The sequence below is a fragment of the Pseudophryne corroboree genome, chromosome 12 (genome assembly GCF_028390025.1).
Source record: "Pseudophryne corroboree isolate aPseCor3 chromosome 12, aPseCor3.hap2, whole genome shotgun sequence".
Classification (NCBI taxonomy): domain Eukaryota; kingdom Metazoa; phylum Chordata; class Amphibia; order Anura; family Myobatrachidae; genus Pseudophryne; species Pseudophryne corroboree.
This window is the reverse complement of record NC_086455.1, coordinates 44,894,900-44,922,335: the sequence shown is the minus strand read 5'-3', so window position 1 is coordinate 44,922,335 and position 27,436 is coordinate 44,894,900. Positions and strand designations below refer to the sequence as shown.

At 48.0% G+C, this 27,436-nt stretch overlaps 1 protein-coding gene across 1 annotated transcript in view; it reads right to left on the bottom strand.

Annotated features, from left to right (window-relative positions):
- The window catches only part of LOC134979920 (uncharacterized), an 89,092-nt gene extending 83,365 nt beyond the window's left edge, over positions 1 to 5,727 (bottom strand). The window contains exon 1 of the mRNA XM_063946535.1: positions 5,619 to 5,727. Within this exon, the coding sequence (XP_063802605.1) occupies positions 5,619 to 5,727 (109 nt within the window). The remainder of the gene's footprint in view (positions 1 to 5,618) is intronic.
- Positions 5,728 to 27,436: the final 21,709 nt, after the last annotated feature.

Below are 27,436 nucleotides of genomic sequence, written 5' to 3'. Positions count from 1 at the left end.
GTCAATGTAATAGGCAAAACCAGGGCTCTTGGCTTCAACTCATAAAATATGTAGACAAACAGAAGCAAATCCTGTACCTCACCATGTAACCGAACCTAATGAGGACATATAAACACAATTTACTTAATTTAATATTTCTTTCTAAATTTCTCAGTAAGAAACTTTTGGCCTAGGGGTGCCGTGATTCAAAAAAGTTTGGAGCCACTGCTCTATACTGTAACTTCATTTTCAAGAGACTCCGTATTCAATTTGGTGACATTTATTGTATATAGTATACACAAAATAGTCTACACAAAAAGAAATAAAAGCTATTCAATTGTTTATTATTGTTTTGCAATATTTCATGTAGCTTGTTGAATTGAATATTCAGTAACAGAGTGGTGACCATTATTTGTGACTGTTATAAATAATTCTATGTAATAGATTTGAGAGTAAATTTTTTTTTTTTTGAGCCAGTTCTATCTAAAATGGCACATCTGTATGAGCTACATAAAAATGGCAGTCACAAACACTGGCCTAAATGTTTTTACCTAATGTTATTGTATATTGCTATTATATTTAATATGATGGTTCTGGTGCTATCTTTGATCAATAAGTGTTTATTCCTTCTGATACCTTCTTCCAGTAATGTGCTCAAATAGCCAGAGAATATGTGGATAACAAAAGTACAATCATAGGGGCCCATTTATCTCGGTGATAAAGTACCAGCCAATCAGCTCCTGTCATGTTACAGCCTGTGTTCGAAAAATGACACTTAGGAGCGGATTGATTGGTACTTTATCACAGAGGGGGTAATTCCAAGTTGATCGCAGCTGGATTATTGTTAGCAATTGGGCAAAACCATGTGCACTGCAGGGGAGGCAGATATAACATGTGCAGAGAGAGTTAGATTTGGGTGTGGTGTGTTCAATCTGCAATCTAATTTGCAGTGTAAAAATAAAGCAGCCAGTATATACCCTGCACAGAAATAAAATAACCCACCCAAATCTAACTCTTTCTGCACATGTTATATATGCCTCCCCTGCAGTGCACATGGTTTTGCCCAATTGCTATCAAAAATCCTGCTGCGATCAACTTGGAATTACCCCCAGTGCTTTTTATCACTCTCCAAGGCTTGATAAATTTGAGAAAATAGTGAGTAACACACTAGTACCTGAGTTTACAGAGAGGACATACAAACTCACCTTGTTTCAAGAACTGGTAGGCATTGGAAAAACTCTCACCATTGTCCTATGGCGGTTGCGTGAACTACGTAGATGTCACTTGGAATTATTTGCTGATTTTTTTCTTATCTTGTAGGGGTTCTGAGGATAGATAAGTAAAGTGCCAACATAGGGGGTAATTCAGACCTGATCGAATGCAGGCAGTTTTTTTGCAGTGCTGCGATCAGGTAGTTGCCTCCTACAGGGTGAGGGGGTAGTTGATGTGCAGGGGTGCGAACGCTTGTGCAGAGAGCTGAACAAAAAAAAGGTTGTGCAGTCTCTGCACAGCTCAGGACTTTCTCAGCCGCTGCGATGATCCGGCCAGGAGATTACATCAAGAATCCTCCCTCCAAAGGGCTGAGCACGCCTGCGTTTTTCCGGACACTCCCTAGAAATGGTCAGTTGACACCCACATACGCCCTCTTCCTGTCAATCTGTTTGCGATCGCCCGTGCGATCGCTTTCTATGTTAAACTTGTCGCTGTCCGACGATCCCCGTCGCCAGGGAGTGGCATGCCTGCACATTGCGGAGCATACGCATGCGCAGTTCTGACCTGACCACAGCGCTGCAAATAAACGTAGCGTGAGATCAAGTCTGAATCACCCCCATAGAGCAGATCAATGGTACTGTGTTTTAGAACTTATGTAGTATACTCACCTTTAGTAGGATGAAAGAATGCTTTGGACATTCATTTACAAACCTGATGTTTATTGGTATGATATGTTGTGGTGGGATCCAATGGCGCAAAAAGATCCAAAATGGAAAATTCTATAAACCTACTTTATTGACATATGGTAGTACAAATAGCTAAAACAAAAACCAAATAGATATATAAAAAGGAAATACAGGTTGAGTATCCCTTATCCAAATATTCCGAAATACGGAATATTCCGAAATACGGACTTTTTTGAGTGAGAGTGAGATAGTGAAACCTTTGTTTTTTTATGACTCAATGTACACAAACTTTGTTTAATACACAAAGTTATTAAAAATATTGTATTAAATGACCTTCAGGCTGTGTGTATAAGGTGTATATGAAACATAAATGAATTGTGTGAATGTAGACACACTTTGTTTAATGTACAAAGTTATAAAAAATATTGGCTAAAATGACCTTCAGGCTGTGTGTATAAGGTGTATATGTAACATAAATGCATTCTGTGCTTAGATTTAGGTCCCATCACCATGATATCTCACTATGGTATGCAATTATTCCAAAATACGGAAAAATCCCATATCCAAAATAACTCTAGTCCCAAGCATTTTGGATAAGGGATACTCAACCTGTATCTCATATAAATGAATGGGTAGATAATACCAGTAAATAGCTGTAGCAGCGGCGTTTCACAGAGCCTACCAGTGGCGTCATAAGGCGGGTGCGGGGGGTGCGACGCCTAGAAGGGGCGACACCAATCTGTGGGCTCCTCCGCAGTGACAGGAGCCAGGTGCTGCAGTGTTAAATTCTGCTACAGCACCCGGCTCCTGTCATAACAGAGGAGCCGACAGCGCTGCAGACAGTCTCCGGGGGCAGCCCAGTACAGCCCAGCATCTCCGGAGATGCTGGGCACGCCCCCGGAGTGATGAACCGTGAGGCCACACCTAATTTCTTTGCGACCACGCCCCTTTTTGCCACGAGCGTGCCTCTAGCACGCTGTCATATGAAGGGTGCGCAGCGGGTGTCACCACACCCGGTGACGCCTCTGGAGCCTACATCTGCTTCTTCAGGCTGATCAGCATTCTTCCATCCTATGAAGGGTTAGTATACTGCATAAGTTCTACAACAGAGTTACCTCTGGATACCCCCAGCTAGCAATATGGGACGTGGAGGCTGCCTCCTCTATGTCCCATCACTGAGCTCTCCTCTCTCAGAGGGAGGACACCTGTGTTGTTTAAAAAATTATGTTTTGCTTAAAAAAAACATTTGGTTGTGACAGGAGATATTTTCCTACACAGCAGATTGTATGTCTCCTAATCCCACTGAAGGACACTGCAGTCAGCTCTGCCGGGATTAATAACAGCTACTGTACATGCTGGAAGTATTTCCTTCCAAGACTTTTCTTCCCCATTTTAACTTCTGTAAATAATATATATACTGTACAATACTTACCCCATCCATCCGGACTATCCAATCCGGTATGATTTATGGCCCCTGCACTTTATATTGGATTCAAATGAGTGTTGCCTCTCATTCATTATATACAGAGACAGTATATATTTTCCTAGATCAGTGGTTCTCAAACTCAGTCCTCAGCACCCCTACTGGTTCTCATTTTACAGGTCACCCTGCAGGGGCGCAGGTATATGACCAACTGTCACATTTTAAAGATGCACAGATGACCTGGAAAACATAAACGGTTTGTGGTTCTGACCATCAGTTTGAGAACCACTGTCCTACATTATACTTATCTGTATACATTCCTGAAAGCAGCTCCTATAGCATATAAAAACAAGTGATCAATAAATTAAATAGTTTCAAATAGATGCAAAAATCTTGTTCAACGTCAAACTCACAGATGCAAGGTGCAACACTTACCCTACATGTGAGTGCTCACGTATATAAATGTAGGCACAAGTGGAGATCAGACTGACTTGCTTGCAACTCTGAATTGATACACAGAGCTGCGTGGTGCATTTGTATATGCCTTGGTTCCATCGCACACGTGTGCAGTGTGAATTATTGCAGATGAGGCTGCTTTTGAAATCAGGCCCTCAGTGTCCCAGCTTTAAGCTTTTCAACCTTGGACTGCTAAGAAGAATTATAATCAGCCCAAGTAATAAATGCTAGTAAAATGACCCAGAATATGATGGTCATCCCCTGCCATGTCCCATCCCTGATCAATACCATCATGCCCCCCCTCCCCCCATTGCTCGGCTCCATTCCACCCACCCTCTGCCTTTCCTCCGCCCAGTCCCGCAGCACTCTCTGCTGCGCTGCCCCCCAGGACTGCATAATCACCTCCTGAAGTGCCAGCAGGTTCTCCACTCCTGCCCTTTTGCCCTAGCAGTGTGAGCTGCTGGAAGGATGGCACACGGCCTGTTCCCCACAGTGTATGGATGTAGAAGACAGGCAGACCATATAAAATTACACGGTCGAGTCACATTTTTATGACCACCTCCTACGTCGGCAGCGCATAGCCCATGAAGTACGTCACGTGCCATGCACTGGCTTGCTGGGTATATAAGGTGTGCGATAGGCCGTATGCACACATACCACTCGTTGCTGTCATGGGTAAAAGGGGCGATTTATCAGAGTTGCAAAAAGGGATGATTATTGGCTTTCGGACCAAGGGTGGCAGTATTTCTGAGACAGCGCAGTTTGTGAATTGTTCCTGTGCTGCTGTGGTGAAGGTGTGTCGTGATTGGACAAATACACCATTGCGAAAAACCGAAGATGCATGAGGGCCGACCGACATTCTACAGTGGAGCGGCTCACCATCAAAATAAACCTGGGGGCTACCAGTCTAAAATGACAGTTCAGCTCTCCTATTTTCTGTCCGTGCTGCACAAGGTGGTTACTCTGACTATTAGCTGGTGGTCATAATAATGGGACTCGGCCATGTATACGCAGTAGATGTGCGGTATTGCAGTATAGAATATCTGTGACATCTCTTCCTTTCAGGATACTGCACCTCTCCATCATCCTGCCAGGACTATCAACCTTGTGTTATTTCACCCCTATCTCCTGTTTTGAAATGTATACCCTCATCTACACCCTCCATCTGACTCACTGGCGTATTTATAATGGTTGCAGTGATTGATGTGCACATGGGCACCTGGGGTCAAGGTGGGCATACACCGTACACCCTGTACCCATTAATTGCAAATCCTTCGGAGTCCTGCGGCGCAGCAGAAGCACTGCAGAAATCACTGGGAAAATGGTGTGCCGCCATTTTCCCGGTGATTTGCGCATGTACAGTAGGAACATCACTGGGAAAATGGCCACCGCACCATTTAACCGTAGATCTGCGCATGCGCTGTAGACTCTGGGTCAGCGCTAGGGTCCCCTAGGGACCTTAGTGCCCAGAGTCTACACAGCACTGCCGGCTAGAGAGGAGGAGGCCCAGCCAGAGCTTGCACACGGGCCTCCTCCTCTCTAGAAACGCCCCAACTCTGACTCCTTCATACCATCCCTTTCCAACTCTTCTGGTGTTTGCCTCCCTATATCTGATCCCCTGTTGTCCACATTCTTCTTATCAGGTACCATCTCCATATCCTTCAAACATGCCCTGGCTTCCAGCCTCCTCCCCCTCTAATTACCAGTACCATCTCTTTCCTCATCTAACCCTCCAAGCTCTTTTGAGTGGGTAGAGTACAACCGCCTCACTCTCTTTCTCTGTCACTCCCTCCTAGACCCACTCCAAACAGGCTTTTGGTCTCTTTCATTCCACCAAAACTGCCATCACCAAGGTCACTTACTTGAAGGCCAAATCAAAAGGCCACTTTTGCCATACTCCTCAACCTCACAGCAGTATTCAACACTAACTGCCCAATCCTTCTGCAAACTATCCACTCCTACAGTCTTCATGAGTCAGTTCCCTCTTGTTTCACCTATTATTTGTTCAACTACTCCATCAATGTCTCTACACCCACCTCTATCTCTCCTCTACTTACACTTCCAGTGGGGTGCCATGAGGTTTAGTCCCTGACCCCCTTCTCTTCTCCCCCTATACCACCTCCCTCAGTAAACTCATAAGCTCTTTTGGTCTCTGCTGCCACCTCTATGCCAATGATATCCAATCTTCCACTGATCTCTTGCCTCCAATCCTCTAGCAGATCTGTTGGTGGTCTCATCCCAGATTTCACAATGCTTCCTGAAATTCAACATCTCCAAAACAGAAGTGACCATCTTTACCATAGCAAACCTCCTCTCTTCTCCCCCATTTCTCTCATTGTTATTAATATCTCCTTCTCCAGTGTTCCCTAAACTCTTTTTCAACTTCGTCATATATTCTGCTCCCCTTCCCCCACACACACACATCCAGACCCTCTCCCAATTCTGCAAATTCCATCTTTGTAATAATGACATCCATCCCTTTTTTGCTCATGAAGTTACTTAGGTTGACATGTATCAAAGCTTTGAGATAGATAAAGTGGAGACAGGCCCGGTGCTACCTGCTCAGCAAGCTCTGGAAATCAGGGAGGCACCGGGTTGGAGAGGCGCTCTCCCCACTCTGTGACCTTGCTGATGTGCACTGTTGCTGCCGGCTGCCAGCGCCTGTCACTCTGACAGGCAGCAGTGGTGCCAGTAGCATGAACAGTATCTCCCCCACTGACGTAGCTGCACTGTCCTGTCTGTTGCTGCCGGCTGCCGCTGCTGCCAGCGCCTGTAACACTTACCACAGGCAGCAGTGGCAGCTGCCAGCATGAAGAGATGTGCCGAAAAAATATAACATGCGCCGCCCGACCTGCCCAGGAAGACCGCCACATGCAGGGGGGGTTTCTGAGGTCTCTGCACTTGCCGCACGCTACCCGTTCAGTCTTCAGAGCTGCCGCACATGCGTGGCAGCCAGGATTGGAATTAGTATAAGGTGAGAGAGGGGGAAGGAGGCACCCGCGAGTGGGAAAGTGGGGTCCGACCGCGAGTTGAGGAGTAAGGTCCGGCCACGAATGAGGGGAGGGGCAGCTCACCACCACCACTGCCAATCAGTTCTCTGTCCCGCTGCGCAGAGCCGCAGACCACCTTCAAAATCATCACAACAGCACAACAAAGTGATTACTGAGGAAATTAGCTCCTCAGTTGTATCTGTCTGCAGCCTGCACAGGCTGCAAGGAAGAAAGGGGGCATTCGTTGCACCACGTGTTATTGTCACAACAGCAGGGAGTAAGTAAGAAACAACAAGTAAAATTCAGTGTAAAATAGGGGGGAGGGATAAGGTGGGTATACATTAGAGATGAGTGGGTTCGGTTCCCTGCGAACCAAACTCTACCGGACTTCACTACCCAAGCACGGATCCGAGCCCGGCTCGGGTTTTCCCGCCTGACTCGGAAACTAGAACGAGGCAAAACGTCATCATCCCGCTGTCGGATTCTCGTGGTTTTGGATTCCATATAAGGAGCCGTGTGTTGCCGCCATTTTCACTCCAGTCCTGGAGAGTGTAACAAGAGGACGTGTCTGCATCCTCAGTGTCTGTGAGGGAGGGATAGTGGGGTGGCGATTCCAGTGCTGTCTTGTGCTGCTCAGTCCAGTGTAGTGTCTTATGCTGCATCACTCCATTCACAGTGGTGTTGTCCTCTACTGCCATATATCCAGTGCTGCTGTATAAGTCCAGTCCAGTGGTGCTGTGTTGTGCTTCATCAGTCCAGTGGTGGTGTCTTGTGCTGCATCAGTCCAGTCACAGTGGTGGTATCCTCTGCTGCCATATATCCAGTGCTGTTGTATAAGTCCAGTCCAGTGGTGCTGTGTTGTGCTGCATCAGTCAAGTGGTGGTGTCTCATGCTGCATCAGTCCAGTCACAGTGGCGATGTCCTCTGCTGCCATATGTCCAGTGCTGCTGTATAAGTCCAGTCCATTGCAGTGCGGCTGTATTGTCCTGAATCAGTCCAGTGCTGCTGTATAAGTCCAGTGGTACTGCCGTATAAGTCCAGTGATAATGGTGTATATGTCCAGTGATGCTGCCGTATATGTCCAGCGGTTCTGCCGTATAAATCCACTGATACTGCCGTATATATCCAGTGGTACTGCCATATAATTCCAGTGATACTGCCGTATATGTCCAGCGGTACTGCCGTATAAATCCAGTGATACTGCTGTATAAGACCAGTGGTACTGTCGTATAAGTCCAGTGGTACTGGCATATAAATCCAGTGGTACTGGCGTATAATTCCAGTGATACTGCCATATAAATCCAGTCGAGTGGTACTGCCGTAGAAGTCCAGTGGTACTGCCGTATAATTCCAGTGATACTGCCGTATAATTCCAGTGATACTGCAGTATAATTCCAGTGGTACTGCCGTATAATTCCAGTGATACTGCCGTATAAATCCAGTGGTACTGGCGTATGAGTCCAGTGAGTATAAATCCAGTGGTACTAGCATATGAGTCCAGTAATAATGCCATATACATCCAGTCCAGTGGTACTGCCGTATAAGTCCAGTGGAACTGACGTATAATTCCAGTGATACTGCCGTATAAATCCAGTGGTACTGCCATATAATTCCAGTGATACTGCCATATAATTCCAGTGATACTGCAATATAATTCCAGTGGTACTGCCGTATAATTCCAGTGGTACTGGTGTATCCAGTGATACTGCCGTATAAATCCAGTCCAGTGGTACTGCCGTATAAGACCAGTGGTACTGCCATATAATTCCAGTGATACTGCCGAATAATTCCAGTGATACTGCCGTATAAATCCACTCCAGTGGTACTGCCGTATAATTCCAGTGGTACTGGCGTATAAGTCCAGTGATACTGCCATATAAATCCAGTCCAGTGGTACTGCCATATAAATCCAGTGGTACTGCCGTATAATTCCAGTGATACTGCCGTATAATTCCAGTGGTACTGGCGTATAATTCCAGTGATACTGCCATATAAATCCAGTCCAGTGGTACTGCCGTATAAGTCCAGTGGTAATGCCGTATAATTCCAGTGATACTGCCGTATAATTCCAGTGGTACTGGCATATAAGTCCAGTGTTAATGTCATAAATCCAGTCCAGTGGTACTGCCGTATAAGTCATGGGGTACTGCCGTATAAGTCCAGTCCAGTGGTGCTGTCTTGTGCTACATTAGTCCAGTGGTGGTGTCTTGTGCTGTATATTATTTACTCGTAATAAAAGGGTCATATACATTACTTATATTATTATCCAAATTATTTTTAAAGGGTTTGCCCTGTATGGTGTAGGGGTACGCTTGTCTGTGCTGCATATTATTACAATAGCTCCAAATAAAAGGGTTATTATTGCCCAAATTAATTTTACAGGCTTTGCCATGTGTATGTGTGGTTTTGGGTACGCTCTCCTGTGCCACAAATGTTGTTTGTGCCGCACACTTGTGTTGCTTAGCTTAGCCATGCAGCTACCTCATTGCATTTCTTTTTCGTCTTTGCATGATGTGCTGTTTGGGGCCTAGTTTTTTTAAGTGCCATCCTGTCTGCCATTGCAGTGCCACTCCTAGATGCGCCAGGAGTTTGTGCCGCACACTTGTGTCGCTTAACTTAGCCATCCAGCTACCTCATTGCACCTCTTTTTCTTCTATGCATCATGTGCTGTTTGGGGCCTATTTTTTAAATCTGCCATCCTGTCTGCCACTGCAGTGTCACTCCTAGATGGGCCAGGTGTTTGTGCTGCACACTTGTGTCGCTTAGCTTAGTCATACAGCCACCTCGGTGCAACCTTTTGGCCTAAAAACAATATTGTGAGGTGCGAGGTGTCCAGAATAAACTGGAAATGAGTGGAAATTAATGTTATTGAGGTTAATAATACCGTAGGATCAAAATTACCCCAAAATTCTGTGATTTTAGCTGTTGTTATGGTTTTTTTTTCAAAACTCATCCAATACAAAACCAAAACACGAAAGGGTGGTTTTGGCAAAACCAATCCAGATCCAAAACACGAGCATGGAACCAGAACCAAAACCAAAACACAAAACGCCGCACACCTCTAGTATACATAGTGTAGAATGGGGGTGGGTGGGTGGGTGTACATGGTGTTTTTACTGTGTGTGTGTGTGTGTGTGTGTGTGTGTGTGTGTGTGTGTGTGTGTGTGTGTGTGTATAGATAAATAGCAACAACAAAAACAAATGGTGGGACTCTGGACTATTACAAACCAACTTGGAATATAATGGTGTGTTAAATCAATGTTTCTCTGACGTCCTAGTGGATGCTGGGAACTCCGTAAGGACCATGGGGAATAGCGGCTCCGCAGGAGACTGGGCACAAAAAGTAAAAGCTTTAGACTAGCTGGTGTGCACCGGCTCCTCCCCCTATGACCCTCCTCCAAGCCTCAGTTAGATTTTTGTGCCCGAACGAGAAGGGTGCAAGCTAGGTGGCTCTCCTGAGCTGCTTAGAAGTAAAAGTTTAAATAGGTTTTTTATTTTCAGTGAGTCCTGCTGGCAACAGGCTCACTGCATCGTGGGACTAAGGGGAGAAGAAGCGAACTCACCTGACTGCAGAGTGGATTGGGCTTCTTGGCTACTGGACATTAGCTCCAGAGGGACGATCACAGGTTCAGCCTGGATGGGTCCCGGAGCCGCGCCGCCGGCCCCCTTACAGAGCCAGAAGAGCGAAGAGGTCCGGAGAAAGCGGCGGCAGAAGACGTTCCTGTCTTTAAATAAGGTAGCGCACAGCACTGCAGCTGTGCGCCATTGCTCTCAGCACACTTGACACTCCGGTCACTGAGGGTGCAGGGCGCTGGGGGGGAGCGCCCTGAGACGCAATAAAAACGATATAAAAACCTTATATGGCTAAAAAAAATGCATCACATATAGCTCCTGGGCTATATGGATGCATTTATCCCCTGCCAGTTTCCTGAAAAAAGCGGGAGAAAAGGCCGCCGTGAAGGGGGCGGAGCCTTTCTCCTCAGCACACGAGCGCCATTTTCTTTCACAGCTCCGCTGGAAGGACGGCTCCCTGACTCTCCCCTGCAGTCCTGCACTACAGAAACAGGGTAAAACAGAGAGGGGGGCACTATTGGCAGCTAATATATAAATACAGCAGCTATAACAGGGAGTAACACTTATATAAGGTTATCCCTGTATATATATAGCGCTCTGGTGTGTGCTGGCAAACTCTCCCTCTGTCTCCCCAAAGGGCTAGTTGGGTCCTGTCCTCTATCAGAGCATTCCCTGTGTGTGTGCTGGGTGTCGGTACGATTGTGTCGACATGTATGAGGAGGAAAATGATGTGGAAGCTGAGCAATTGCCTGTGTTAGTGATGTCACCCCCTAGGGAGTCGACACCTGACTGGATGGTAGTAATTAAAGAATTACGTGACAATGTCAGCACTTTGCAAAAAACTGTTGACGACATGAGACAGCCGACAAATCAATTAGTGCCTGTTCAGGCGTCTCAGACACCGTCAGGGGCGCTAAAACGCCCGTTACCTCAGATGGTCGACACAGACCCTGACACGGATACTGAATCCAGTGTCGACGGTGACGAGACAAACGTAATGTCCAGTAGGGCCACACGTTACATGATCACGGCAATGAAGGAGGCATTGAACATTTCTGACACTACAAGTACCACAAAAAAGGGTATTATGTGGGGTGTGAAAAAACTACCAGTGGTTTTTCCTGAGTCAGATGAATTAAATGAGGTGTGTGATAAAGCGTGGGTTTCCCCCGATAAAAAACTGCTGATTTCTAATAAATTATTGGCACTATACCCTTTCCCGCCAGAGGTTAGGGCACGTTGGGAAACACCCCCTAGGGTAGATAATAGTGATGAGCGCCTGAAATTTTTCGGGTTTTGTGTTTTGGTTTTGGGTTCGGTTCCGCGGCCGTGTTTTGGGTTCGACCGCGTTTTGGCAAAACCTCACCGAATTTTTTTTGTCGGATTCGGGTGTGTTTTGGATTCGGGTGTTTTTTTCAAAAAACCCTAAAAAACAGCTTAAATCATAGAATTTGGGGGTCATTTTGATCCCATATTATTATTAACCTCAAAAACCATAATTTCCACTCATTTTCAGTCTATTCTGAATACCTCACACCTCACAATATTATTTTTAGTCCTAAAATTTGCACCGAGGTCGCTGGATGACTAAGCTAAGCGACCCTAGTGGCCGACACAAACACCTGGCCCATCTAGGAGTGGCACTGCAGTGTCACGCAGGATGTCCCTTCCAAAAAACCCTCCCCAAACAGCACATGACGCAAAGAAAAAAAGAGGCGCAATGAGGTAGCTGTGTGAGTAAGATTAGCGATCCTAGTGGCCGACACAAACACCGGGCCCATTTAGGAGTGGCACTGCAGTGTCACGCAGGATATCCCTTCCAAAAAACCCTCCCCAAACAGCACATGACGCAAAGAAAAAAAGAGGCGCAATGAGGTAGCTGTGTGAGTAAGATTAGCGACCCTAGTGGCCGACACAAACACCGGGCCCACCTAGGAGTGGCACTGCAGTGTCACGCAGGATGGCCCTTCCAAAAAACACTCCCCAAACAGCACATGACGCAAAGAAAAAAAGAGGCGCAATGAGGTAGCTGACTGTGTGAGTAAGATAAGCGACCCTAGTGGCCGACACAAACACCGGGCCCATTTAGGAGTGGCACTGCAGTGTCACGCAGGATGTCCCTTCCAAAAAACCCTCCCCAAACAGCACATGACGCAAAGAAAAAAAGAGGCGCAATGAGGTAGCTGTGTGAGTAAGATTAGCGACCGTAGTGGCCGACACAAACACCGGGCCCATTTAGGAGTGGCACTGCAGTGTCACGCAGGATGTCCCTTCCAAAAAACCCTCCCCAAACAGCACATGACGCAAAGAAAAAAAGAGGCGCAATGAGGTAGCTGTGTGAGTAAGATTAGCGACCCTAGTGGCCGACACAAACACCGGGCCCATCTAGGAGTGGCACTGCAGTGTCACGTAGGATGTCCCTTCCAAAAAACCCTCCCCAAACAGCACATGACGCAAAGAAAAAAAGAGGCGCAATGAGGTAGCTGTGTGAGTAAGATTAGCGACCGTAGTGGCCGACACAAACACCGGGCCCATTTAGGAGTGGCACTGCAGTGTCACGCAGGATGTCCCTTCCAAAAAACCCTCCCCAAACAGCACATGACGCAAAGAAAAAAAGAGGCGCAATGAGGTAGCTGTGTGAGTAAGATTAGCGACCCTAGTGGCCGACACAAACACCGGGCCCATCTAGGAGTGGCACTGCAGTGTCACGCAGGATGTCCCTTCCAAAAAACCCTCCCCAAACAGCACATGACGCAAAGAAAAAAAGAGGCGCAATGAGGTAGCTGTGTGAGTAAGATTAGCGACCGTAGTGGCCGACACAAACACCGGGCCCATTTAGGAGTGGCACTGCAGTGTCACGCAGGATGTCCCTTCCAAAAAACCCTCCCCAAACAGCACATGACGCAAAGAAAAAAAGAGGCGCAATGAGGTAGCTGTGTGAGTAAGATTAGCGACCCTAGTGGCCGACACAAACACCGGGCCCATCTAGGAGTGGCACTGCAGTGTCACGCAGGATGTCCCTACCAAAAAACCCTCCCCAAACAGCACATGACGCAAAGAAAAAAAGAGGCGCAATGAGGTAGCTGTGTGAGTAAGATTAGCGACCGTAGTGGCCGGCACAAACACCGGGCCCATCTAGGAGTGGCACTGCAGTGTCACGCAGGATGGCCCTTCCAAAAAACACTCCCCAAACAGCACATGACGCAAAGAAAAAAAGAGGCGCAATGAGGTAGCTGTGTGAGTAAGATTAGCGACCGTAGTGGCCGACACAAACACCGGGCCCATCTAGGAGTGGCACTGCAGTGTCACGCAGGATGGCCCTTCCAAAAAACACTCCCCAAACAGCACATGACGCAAAGAAAAAAAGAGGCGCAATGAGGTAGCTGACTGTGTGAGTAAGATAAGCGACCCTAGTGGCCGACACAAACACCGGGCCCATTTAGGAGTGGCACTGCAGTGTCACGCAGGATGTCCCTTCCAAAAAACCCTCCCCAAACAGCACATGACGCAAAGAAAAATAAAAGAAAAAAGAGGTGCAAGATGGAATTGTCCTTGGGCCCTCCCACCCACCCTTATGTTGTATAAACAAAACAGGACATGCACACTTTAACCAACCCATCATTTCAGTGACAGGGTCTGCCACACGACTGTGACTGATATGACGGGTTGGTTTGGACCCCCCCCAAAAAAGAAGCAATTAATCTCTCCTTGCACAAACTGGCTCTACAGAGGCAAGATGTCCACCTCATCATCATCCTCCGATATATCACCGTGTACATCCCCCTCCTCACAGATTATCAATTCGTCCCCACTGGAATCCACCATCTCAGCTCCCTGTGTACTTTGTGGAGGCAATTGCTGCTGGTCAATGTCTCCGCGGAGGAATTGATTATAATTCATTTTAATGAACATCATCTTCTCCACATTTTCTGGATGTAACCTCGTACGCCGATTGCTGACAAGGTGAGCGGCGGCACTAAACACTCTTTCGGAGTACACACTTGTGGGAGGGCAACTTAGGTAGAATAAAGCCAGTTTGTGCAAGGGCCTCCAAATTGCCTCTTTTTCCTGCCAGTATAAGTATGGACTGTGTGACGTGCCTACTTGGATGCGGTCACTCATATAATCCTCCACCATTCTTTCAATGGTGAGAGAATCATATGCAGTGACAGTAGACAACATGTCCGTAATCGTTGTCAGGTCCTTCAGTCCGGACCAGATGTCAGCATCAGCAGTCGCTCCAGACTGCCCTGCATCACCGCCAGCGGGTGGGCTCGGAATTCTGAGCCTTTTCCTCGCACCCCCAGTTGCGGGAGAATGTGAAGGAGGAGATGTTGACAGGTCGCGTTCCGCTTGACTTGACAATTTTCTCACCAGCAGGTCTTTCAACCCCAGCAGACTTGTGTCTGCCGGAAAGAGAGATCCAAGGTAGGCTTTAAATCTAGGATCGAGCATGGTGGCCAAAATGTAGTGCTCTGATTTCAACAGATTGACCACCCGTGAATCCTTGTTATGCGAATTAAGGGCTCCATCCACAAGTCCCACATGCCTAGCGGAATCGCTCCGTGTTAGCTCCTCCTTCAATGTCTCCAGCTTCTTCTGCAAAAGCCTGATGAGGGGAATGACCTGACTCAGGCTGGCAGTGTCTGAACTGACTTCACGTGTGGCAAGTTCAAAGGGCAGCAGAACCTTGCACAACGTTGAAATCATTCTCCACTGTGCTTGAGACAGGTGCATTCCACCTCCTATATCGTGCTCAATTGTATAGGCTTGAATGGCCTTTTGCTGCTCCTCCAACCTCTGAAGCATATAGAGGGTTGAATTCCACCTCGTTACCACTTCTTGCTTCAGATGATGGCAGGGCAGGTTCAGTAGTTTTTGGTGGTGCTCCAGTCTTCTGTACGTGGTGCCTGTACACCGAAAGTGTCCCGCAATTCTTCTGGCCACCGACAGCATCTCTTGCACGCCCCTGTCGTTTTTTAAATAATTCTGCACCACCAAATTCAAGGTATGTGCAAAACATGGGACGTGCTGGAATTTGCCCATATTTAATGCACACACAATATTGCTGGCGTTGTCCGATGCCACAAATCCACAGGAGAGTCCAATTGGGGTAAGCCATTCCGCGATGATCTTCCTCAGTTGCCGTAAGAGGTTTTCAGCTGTGTGCGTATTCTGGAAAGCGGTGATACAAAGCGTAGCCTGCCTAGGAAAGAGTTGGCGTTTGCGAGATGCTGCTACTGGTGCCGCCGCTGCTGTTCTTGCGGCGGGAGTCCATACATCTACCCAGTGGGCTGTCACAGTCATATAGTCCTGACCCTGCCCTGCTCCACTTGTCCACATGTCCGTGGTTAAGTGGACATTGGGTACAGCTGCATTTTTTAGGACACTGGTGACTCTTTTTCTGAGGTCTGTGTACATTTTCGGTATCGCCTGCCTAGAGAAATGGAACCTAGATGGTATTTGGTACCGGGGACACAGTACCTCCAACAAGTCTCTAGTTGGCTCTGCAGTAATGATGGATACCGGAACCACGTTTCTCACCACCCAGGATGCCAAGGCCTCAGTTATCCGCTTTGCAGTAGGATGACTGCTGTGATATTTCATCTTCCTCGCAAAGGACTGTTGGACAGTCAATTGCTTGGTGGAAGTAGTAAAAGTGGTCTTCCGACTTCCCCTCTGGGATGACCATCGACTCCCAGCAGCAACAACAGCAGCGCCAGCAGCAGTAGGCGTTACACGCAAGGATGCATCGGAGGAATCCCAGGCAGGAGAGGAATCGTCAGAATTGCCAGTGACATGGCCTGCAGGACTATTGGCATTCCTGGGGAAGGAGGAAATTGACACTGAGGGAGTTGGTGGGGTGGTTTGCGTGAGCTTGGTTACAAGAGGAAGGGATTTACTGGTCAGTGGACTGCTTCCGCTGTCACCCAAAGTTTTTGAACTTGTCACTGACTTATTATGAATGCGCTGCAGGTGACGTATAAGGGAGGATGTTCCGAGGTGGTTAACGTCCTTACCCCTACTTATTACAGCTTGACAAAGGGAACACACGGCTTGACACCTGTTGTCCGCATTTCTGTTGAAATACCTCCACACCGAAGAGCTGATTTTTTTTGTATTTTCACCAGGCATGTCAACGGCCATATTCCTCCCACGGACAACAGGTGTCTCCCCGGGTGCCTGACTTAAACAAACCACCTCACCATCAGAATCCTCCTGGTCAATTTCCTCCCCAGCGCCAGCAACACCCATATCCTCCTCATCCTGGTGTACTTCAACACTGACATCTTCAATCTGACTATCAGGAACTGGACTGCGGGTGCTCCTTCCAGCACTTGCAGGGGGCGTGCAAATGGTGGAAGGTGCATGCTCTTCACGTCCAGTGTTGGGAAGGTCAGGCATCGCAACCGACACAATTGGACTCTCCTTGTGGATTTGGGATTTCGAAGAACGCACAGTTCTTTGCGGTGCTACTGCTTTTGCCAGCTTGAGTCTTTTCATTTTTCTAGCGAGAGGCTGAGTGCCTCCATCCTCATGTGAAGCTGAACCACTAGCCATGAACATAGGCCAGGGCCTCAGCCGTTCCTTGCCACTCCGTGTGGTAAATGGCATATTGGCAAGTTTACGCTTCTCCTCCGACAATTTTATTTTAGGTTTTGGAGTCCTTTTTTTACTGATATTTGGTGTTTTGGATTTGACATGCTCTGTACTATGACATTGGGCATCGGCCTTGGCAGACGACGTTGCTGGCATTTCATCGTCTCGGCCATGACTAGTGGCAGCAGCTTCAGCACGAGGTGGAAGTGGATCTTGATCTTTCCCTAATTTTGGAACCTCAACATTTTTGTTCTCCATATTTTAATAGGCACAACTAAAAGGCACCTCAGGTAAACAATGGAGATGGATGGATACTAGTATACAATTATGGACGGACTGCCGAGTGCCGACACAGAGGTAGCTACAGCCGTGAACTACCGTACTGTACTGTGTCTGCTGCTAATATAGACTGGTTGATAAAGAGATGTAGTAGTATGTATGTATAAAGAAGAAAGAAAAAAAAACCACGGGTAGGTGGTATACAATTATGGACGGACTGCCGAGTGCCGACACAGAGGTAGCTACAGCCGTGAACTACCGTACTGTACTGTGTCTGCTGCTAATATAGACTGGTTGATAAAGAGATGTAGTAGTATGTATGTATAAAGAAGAAAGAAAAAAAAACCTCGGGTAGGTGGTATACAATTATGGACGGACTGCCGAGTGCCGACACAGAGGTAGCTACAGCCGTGAACTACCGTACTGTACTGTGTCTGCTGCTAATATAGACTGGTTGATAAAGAGATGTAGTAGTATGTATGTATGTATAAAGAAGAAAGAAAAAAAACCCACGGGTAGGTGGTATACAATTATGGACGGACTGCCGAGTGCCGACACAGAGGTAGCTACAGCCGTGGACTACCGTACTGTACTGTGTCTGCTGCTAATATAGACTGGTTGATAAAGAGATGTAGTAGTATGTATGTATAAAGAAGAAAGAAAAAAAAACCTCGGGTAGGTGGTATACAATTATGGACGGACTGCCGAGTGCCGACACAGAGGTAGCTACAGCCGTGGACTACCGTACTGTACTGTGTCTGCTGCTAATATAGACTGGTTGATAAAGAGATGTAGTAGTATGTATGTATAAAGAAGAAAGAAAAAAAAACCACGGGTAGGTGGTATACAATTATGGACGGACTGCCGAGTGCCGACACAGAGGTAGCTACAGCCATGAACTACCGTACTGTACTGTGTCTGCTGCTAATATAGACTGGTTGATAAAGAGATGTAGTAGTATGTATGTATAAAGAAGAAAGAAAAAAAAACCACGGGTAGGTGGTATACAATTATGGACGGACTGCCGAGTGCCGACACAGAGGTAGCTACAGCCGTGGACTACCGTACTGTACTGTGTCTGCTGCTAATATAGACTGGTTGATAAAGAGATGTAGTAGTATGTATGTATAAAGAAGAAAGAAAAAAAAACCACGGGTAGGTGGTATACAATTATGGACGGACTGCCGAGTGCCGACACAGAGGTAGCTACAGCCGTGGACTACCGTACTGTACTGTGTCTGCTGCTAATATAGACTGGTTGATAAAGAGATGTAGTAGTATGTATGTATAAAGAAGAAAGAAAAAAAAACCTCGGGTAGGTGGTATACAATTATGGACGGACTGCCGAGTGCCGACACAGAGGTAGCTACAGCCGTGAACTACCGTACTGTACTGTGTCTGCTGCTAATATAGACTGGTTGATAAAGAGATGTAGTAGTATGTATGTATAAAGAAGAAAGAAAAAAAAACCACGGGTAGGTGGTATACAATTATGGACGGACTGCCGAGTGCCGACACAGAGGTAGCCACAGCCGTGGACTACCGTACTGTACTGTGTCTGCTGCTAATATAGACTGGTTGATAAAGAGATGTAGTAGTATGTATGTATAAAGAAGAAAGAAAAAAAAACCACGGGTAGGTGGTATACAATTATGGATGGACTGCCGAGTGCCGACACAGAGGTAGCTACAGCCGTGAACTACCGTACTGTGTCTGCTGCGACTGGATGATAAATAATGATATAAAAAATATATATATATCACTACTGCAGCCGGACAGGTATATATTATATAATGACGGACCTGCTGGACACTGTCTGTCAGCAGAATGAGTTTTTTATAGAATAAAAAAAAAAACACCACACAAGTGAAGTCACACGACGAGTGTTTAACTTTTTCAGGCAATCACAATATAGTATACTACTAACTATACTGGTGGTCAGTGTGGTCAGGTCACTGGTCAGTCACACTGGCAGTGGCACTCCTGCAGCAAAAGTGTGCACTGTTTAATTTTAATATAATATGTACTCCTGGCTCCTGCTATAACCTATAACTGGCACTGCAGTACTCCCCAGTCTCCCCCACAATTATAAGCTGTGTGAGCTGAGCACAGTCAGATATATATACATAGATGATGCAGCACACTGGGCTGAGCAGTGCACACAGATATGGTATGTGACTGAGTCACTGTGTGTATCGTTTTTTTCAGGCAGAGAACGGATATATTAAATAAAACTGCACTGTCTGGTGGTCACTGTGGTCAGTCACTAGTAAACTCTGCACTCTCTACACTTCTACAGTACTCCTAAGCTCCAGTAAATCAGGTCAATCTCTCTCTCTCTCTCTTCTAATCTAAATGGAGAGGACGCCAGCCACGTCCTCTCCCTATCAATCTCAATGCACGTGTGAAAATGGCGGCGACGCGCGGCTCCTTATATAGAATCCGAGTCTCGCGAGAATCCGACAGCGTCATGATGACGTTCGGGCGCGCTCGGGTTAACCGAGCAAGGCGGGAGGATCCGAGTCTGCTCGGACCCGTGAAAAAAACCATGAAGTTCGGGCGGGTTCGGATTCAGAGAAACCGAACCCGCTCATCTCTAGTAGATAAGGCGCTCACACGCTTATTAAAACAAGTGGCGTTACCGTCTCCTGATACGGCCGCTCTCAAGGAACCAGCTGATAGAAGGCTGGAAAATATCTTAAAAGGTATATACACACATACCGGTGTTATACTGCGACCAGCGATCGCCTCAGCCTGGATGTGCAGCGCTGGAGTGGCTTGGTCGGATTCCCTGACTTAAAATATTGATACCCTGGATAGGGACAGTATATTATTAACTATAGAGCATTTAAAGGATGCATTACTATATATGCAAGATGCACAGAGGGATATTTGCACCCTGGCATCTAGAGTAAGTGCGATGTCCATTTCTGCCAGAAGAACGTTATGGACGCGACAGTGGTCAGGTGATGCGGATTCCAAACGACATATGGAAGTATTGCCGTATAAAGGGGAGGAGTTATTTGGGGTCGGTCTATCGGACCTGGTGGCCACGGCAACGGCTGGAAAATCCACCTTTTTAGCCCAGGTCACCTCTCAGCAGAAAAAGACACCGTCTTTTCTAACCCAGTCCTTTCGTCCCTATAAGGGCAAGAGGGAAAAAGGCCGCTCGTTCCTGCCCCGGGGCAGAGGAAGGGGAAAAAGACTGCACCATGCAGCCTCTTCCCAAGAGCAGAAGCCCTCCCCCGCTTCTGCCAAGTCCTCAGCATGACGCTGGGGCTCTGCAAGCAGACTCGGGCACGGTGGGGGGCCGTCTCAAGAATTTCAGCGCGCAGTGGGCTCACTCGCAAGTGGACCCCTGGATCCTGCAGGTATTATCACAGGGGTACAAATTGGAATTCGAGACGTCTCCCCCTCGCCGGTTCCTGAAGTCTGCTCTACCAACGTCTCCCTCCGACAGGGAGGCAGTATTGGAAGCTATTCACAAGCTGTATTCCCAGCAGGTGATAATCAAGGTACCCCTCCTACAACAGGGAAAGGGGTATTATTCCACACTGTTTGTGGTACCGAAGCCGGACGGCTCGGTGAGACCAATTTTAAATCTAAAATCTTTGAACACTTACATAAAAAGGTTCAAATTCAAGATGGAGTCACTCAGAGCAGTGATAGCGAACCTGGAAGAAGGGGACTATATGGTATCTCTAGACATCAAGGATGCTTATCTCCATGTCCCAATCTATCCTTCTCACCAAGGGTACCTCAGGTTTGTGATACAAAACTGTCATTATCAGTTTCAGACGCTGCCGTTTGGATTGTCCACGGCACCACGGGTCTTTACCAAGGTAATGGCCGAAATGATGATTCTTCTTTGAAGAAAAGGCGTATTAATTATCCCTTACTTGGACGATCTCCTGATAAGGGCAAGGTCCAGGGAACAGTTAGAGGTCGGAGTAGCACTATCTCAGGTAGTGCTACGTCAGCACGGGTGGATTCTAAATATCCCAAAATCACAGCTGATTCCAACAACACGTCTACTGTTCCTAGGGATGATTCTGGACACAGTCCAGAAAAAGGTGTTTCTCCCGGAGGAGAAGGCCAGGGAGTTATCCGAGCTAGTCAGGAACCTCCTAAAACCAGGACAAGTGTCAGTGCATCAGTGCACGAGAGTCCTGGGAAAAATGGTGGCTTCTTACGAAGCGATTCCATTCGGAAGATTCCATGCAAGAACTTTTCAGTGGGATCTGCTGGACAAATGGTCCGGATCGCATCTTCAGATGCATCAGCGGATAACCCTATCTCCAAGGACAAGGGTATCTCTCCTGTGGTGGTTACAGAAGGCTCATCTTCTAGAGGGCCGCAGATTCGGCATTCAGGATTGGATGCTGGTAACCACGGATGCCAGCCTGAGAGGCTGGGGAGCAGTCACACAGGGAAGAAATTTCCAGGGCTTGTGGTCAAGCATGGAAACGTCTCTTCACATAAATATCCTAGAGCTAAGGGCCATTAACAATGCCCTAAGTCAAGCAAGGCCTCTGCTTCAGGGTCAACCGGTATTGATCCAGTCGGACAACATCACGGTGGTCGCCCACGTAAACAGACAGGGCGGCACAAGAAGCAGGAGGGCAATGGCAGAAGCTGCAAGGATTCTCCGCTGGGCGGAAAATCATGTGATAGCACTGTCAGCAGTGTTCATTCCGGGAGTGGACAACTGGGAAGCAGACTTCCTCAGCAGACACGACCTCCACCCGGGGGAGTGGGGACTTCATCCAGAAGTCTTCCAAGTGATTGTAAACCGTTGGGAAAAACCAAAGGTGGACATGATGGCGTCCCGTCTCAACAAGAAACTGGACAGATATTGCGCCAGGTCAAGGGACCCTCAGGCAATAGCGGTGGACGCTCTGGTAACTCCGTGGGTGTTCCAGTCGGTATATGTGTTCCCTCCTCTTCCTCTCATACCAAAAGTACTGAGAATCATAAGAAGGAGAGGAGTAAGAACGATACTCGTGGCTCCGGATTGGCCAAAAAGAACTTGGTACCCGGAGCTGCAAGAGATGCTCACAGAGGACCCGTGGCCTCTACCTCTAAGGAAGGACCTGCTCCAGCAGGGACCTTGTCTGTTCCAAGACTTACCGCGGCTGCGTTTGACGGCATGGCGGTTGAACGCTGGATCCTGAAGGAAAAAGGCATTCCAGATGAAGTCATCCCTACCCTGATCAAGGCCAGGAAGGATGTAACTGCAAAACATTATCATCGCATTTGGCGAAAATATGTTGCGTGGTGTGAGGCCAAGAAGGCCCCTACGGAGGAATTTCAACTGGGTCGTTTCCTACATTTCCTGCAAGCAGGATTGTCTATGGGCCTAAAATTAGGATCCATTAAGGTTCAAATTTCGGCCCTGTCGATCTTCTTCCAGAAAGAACTGGCTTCAGTGCCTGAAGTTCAGACGTTTGTCAAAGGGGTACTGCATATACAGCCTCCTTTTGTGCCTCCAGTGGCACCTTGGGATCTCAATGTAGTTTTAGGGTTCCTAAAATCACATTGGTTTGAACCACTTGCCACGGTGGATTTGAAATATCTCACATGGAAAGTGGTAATGCTGTTGGCCCTGGCTTCAGCCAGGCGCGTATCAGAATTGGCGGCTTTATCCTATAAAAGCCCTTACCTGATATTTCATTCGGATAGGGCGGAATTGAGGACTCGTCCTCAATTTCTCCCTAAGGTGGTTTCAGCGTTTCACATGAATCAACCTATTGTGGTACCTGTGGCTACTAGGGACTTGGAGGACTCCAAGTTGCTGGACGTAGTCAGGGCCCTGAAAATATATGTTTCCAGGACGGCTGGAGTCAGAAAATCTGACTCGCTGTTTATACTGTATGCACCCAACAAGCTGGGTGCTCCTGCTTCTAAGCAGACGATTGCTCGTTGGATTTGTAGTACAATTCAACTTGCACATTCTGTGGCAGGCCTGCCACAGCCAAAATCTGTAAAAGCCCATTCCACAAGGAAGGTGGGCTCATCTTGGGCGGCTGCCCGAGGGGTCTCGGCTTTACAACTTTGCCGAGCAGCTACTTGGTCAGGGGCAAACACGTTTGCTAAATTCTACAAATTTGATACCCTGGCTGAGGAGGACCTGGAGTTCTCTCATTCGGTGCTGCAGAGTCATCCGCACTCTCCCGCCCGTTTGGGAGCTTTGGTATAATCCCCATGGTCCTTACGGAGTTCCCAGCATCCACTAGGACGTCAGAGAAAATAAGAATTTACTTACCGATAATTCTATTTCTCATAGTCCGTAGTGGATGCTGGGCGCCCATCCCAAGTGCGGATTGTCTGCAATACTTGTATATAGTTATTGTTACAAACAAATCGGATTGTTTATTGTTGGAAGCCATCTTTTCAGAGGCTCCTACGGTTATCATACTGTTAACTGGGTTCAGATCACGAGTTGTACGGTGTGATTGGTGTGGCTGGTATGAGTCTTACCCGGGATTCAAGATCCTTCCTTATTATGTACGCTCGTCCGGGCACAGTATCTTAACTGAGGCTTGGAGGAGGGTCATAGGGGGAGGAGCCGGTGAACACCAGCTAGTCTAAAGCTTTTACTTTTTGTGCCCAGTCTCCTGCGGAGCCGCTATTCCCCATGGTCCTTACGGAGTTCCCAGCATCCACTACGGACTATGAGAAATAGAATTATCGGTAAGTAAATTCTTATTTTCAACTCTTTAATGAGCTTTTTTTTTTTAAGTTTAACACAACATGAAAAAAGTGCACTACAGAGCTGAAACGTTGATTGTGTTACACCATTGTGTTTCGAGTTGGTTTGTAATAGACCGGAGTGTCACCATTTACATTTGCTGCTACATGTCCCCGCAGATACCAGATACCTTACTGGTATCTGGGGAGGGCACCCAGCATGTGTACATGGAGAGATGCACTGAGCGCTGGACCTAGCTACTTACATAAAAATATACACACACACACCCATATAGAAACACAACCCCCCCATGAAAATCCTGCGTTTGCCCCTGCACACTAGCACAGCTCTGAGTCCCGAGCTCCGCCTCCCCTGTGCGCTGCTCTGAATCAAAGGGATAGCCACGGCGTGCAGAATCCCATGTGTGACAGGCTGCTGCCTCTTTCTGAACAAGAGAGGAGGCGCTGCTTATACTGCACATATCTGGTAAGTGACATCTGGGGGACTCTCCATAGTATATAGTTTGTATATGTACAGTATGTTTAATCCCCACATGGATTTAGAATATTTTATTTATTCTAATAAAGCAATTTTTTAGGCCCCTGCCCTCACTCTCCCTGTAACTCCACCCTCGGTACCAATGCCCTCACCCACCATGTAACTCCTCCCCCAGTGCCCCTACCCTCACCCTCCCTGTAACTCCTCCCCCAGTGCCCATGCCCTCACCCTCCCTATAACTCCCCCTCAATGCCCCGCATGCTCTTTCTAACTCCCTGTCAGCATCCCTGCCCTCACTCTCCCTGTAACTCCACCCTCAGTACCACTGCCCTAACCCATGCTTTACTCCCCCCCCAGTGCCCCTACCCTCACCCTCCCTGTAACTCCCCCCCAGTGCCCATGCCCTCACCCACCCTCCCTGTAACTCTCCCTCAGAGTACCTGCCCTCATCCTCCCTGTAACTCTCCCTCAGTATCCCTGCCTTCACCGTCCCTTTAACTCCCCCCAGTGACCCTGCCCTCACCCTCCCTGTAACTCCCCCTCAGAGTCCCTGCCCTCTCCCTCCCTATAACTCCCCCTCAGTGTCCTTGCCCTCACCCTCCCTGTAACTCCCCCTCAGAGTTCCTGCCTACACCCTCCCTGTAACTCCCCCTCAGTGTCCGTACCCTCACCCTCCCTGTAACTACCCCTCAGAGTCCCTGCCTTCACCTTTCCTTTAACTTCCCCCAGTGTTCCTGCCCTCACCCTCCCTGTAACTCCCCCTCAGCATCCCTGCCCTCACTGTAACTCCCCTTAGCATCCCTGCCCTCACCCTCTCTGTAACTCCCTGTCAGCGTCCCTGCCCTCACCTTCCCTTTAACTACCCATCAGTGCCCCTGCCCTCACCCTCCCTGTAACTCCCTGCCCTCACCCACCCTGTAACTCCGTCAGTCAGTGGCGTAACTAGAAATTTTTCTCCCCCAAGCCAAAAAATTCTTCGGCGCCCCCCCCCCCCCCCCCCCCCCTTCATGCTCCATAATTGGGAGCAAGAAAGGGATAAATATGCGCGCGCCGCCAAAAAGGGGGCGTGGTTTCGTTGGAATGGGCGTGGTTTCGCATAAAGGGGCGTGGCATTGCAGGAAAAGACTACCTTATACCCCAGTTTTGCAACCTGCACGCCCAGACGTTGGCCACCACAGGAAAGAAAAATAATCCTGATTCATGCCCCTTACATTATTTGTCATTTTTCCTCCTTATAGTAATGCCCAGTATACATTATGCCACATACTGCAATGGCCCTTAGACATTATGCCGCACACAATAATGCACATGACACAATATGCACACACTGTAATGCCCCCGACACATTATGCCACACACCGTAATGCCTGTGACACATTATGCCACACACCGTAATGCCTGTGACACATTATGACAGGAATCGCAATGCCCATTATACATTATGCTACACACTGCAATGCCCCTGATACATTATAGCACATACAATGTCTGTGACACATTATGACACACACCGCAATGTCCGTGATACATTATGCCACACACTGCAATGCCCGATACATTATAGCACATACAATGCCTGTGACACATTATGCCACACACTGCAATGACCTTGAGACATTATACCACAATGCCCGTGATATAGTATACCATACACCGTAATGCCTGTGACACATACCGCAATGCCCTGCCCGTTATACCCTATGCCACACACCGCAATGCCCGTTATGTATTATGCCACACTGCAATGACCCTGAGACATTATACCACATACCACAATGCCCGTGATATAGTATACCACACACCGTAATGCCTGACACATTATGACACACACCGCAATGTCCGTGATACATTATGCCACACACTGCAATGACCCTGAGACATTATACCACATATCACAATGCCCGCGATATAGTATACCATACACCGTAATGCCTGTGACACATTATGACACACACCGCAATGTCCGTGATACATTATGCCACACACCGTAATGCCCATTACACATTAAGTCCTACAGTAAGGCTTCTAATTACTTTTCAATTACCTGCTCGTTGTCAGGGGTTTCATGCACTGGGTGTCATGCTCGTTGCCAGGGGTTTCATGCTCTTGGTTCCATGCACGGTGCCAGGGGTTTTCATGCTCAGGGTGTCATGCTCGTTGCCAGGGGTTTCATGCACTGGGTGTCATGCTCGTTGCCAGGTGTTTTATGCACTGGGTGTCATGCTCGTTGCCAGGTGTTTCATGCACTGGGTGTCATGCTCGTTGCTAGGAGGTAGTCCTTGTTGCTAGGGCTGTGCTCCCAGTGCCACATATGTCCCCAGTGCCAGATATTCCCCCACGGTGCCAGGTACTCATATGCCCCAGTGCCAAATATAGCCCCCCCCCCCCCATGTGCCAGGTACACATATACCCCCCAGTGCCACATATGCCCCCAGTGCCAGATATTCCCCCCCAGTGCCACATATGCCCCCAGTGCCAGATATGCCCCCAGTGCCATATATTCCCCCCCAGTGCCAAATATGCCCCCAGTGCCATATATGCCCCCAGTGCCAGATATTCCCCCCAGTGCCATATATGCCCCAGTGCCAGATATTCCCCCCGTGCCATATATGCCCCCAGTGCCAGATATTCCCCCCCAGTGCCATATATGCCCTCAGTGCCAGATATTCCCCCCCAGTGCCATATATGCCCCCAGTGCCAGATATTCCCCCCCAGTGCCATATATGCCCCCAGTGCCAGATATTCCCAACCAGTGCCATATATGCCCCAGCGCCAGATATCCAGTGCCAGATATTCCCCCCACTGCCAGATATGCCCCAGTGCCAGATATTTCTTTCCCCCCCTCACCCCCCCCCGCCGCTTTTTGGAGGGACACGGAGGGCACAGCTCGCCTCTCCTGTGGTCCCTCCTGCTGCATCATCTCCGGCGGCCGCGGGTCTAATAGGGGGAAGTGCCGGTTCGTGAGCCAATTAGAGCTCACGGACGGCACTTCCCCCTATTAGACCCGCGGCCGCCGGAGATGATGCAGGAGGGACACAGGGAGGCGCGC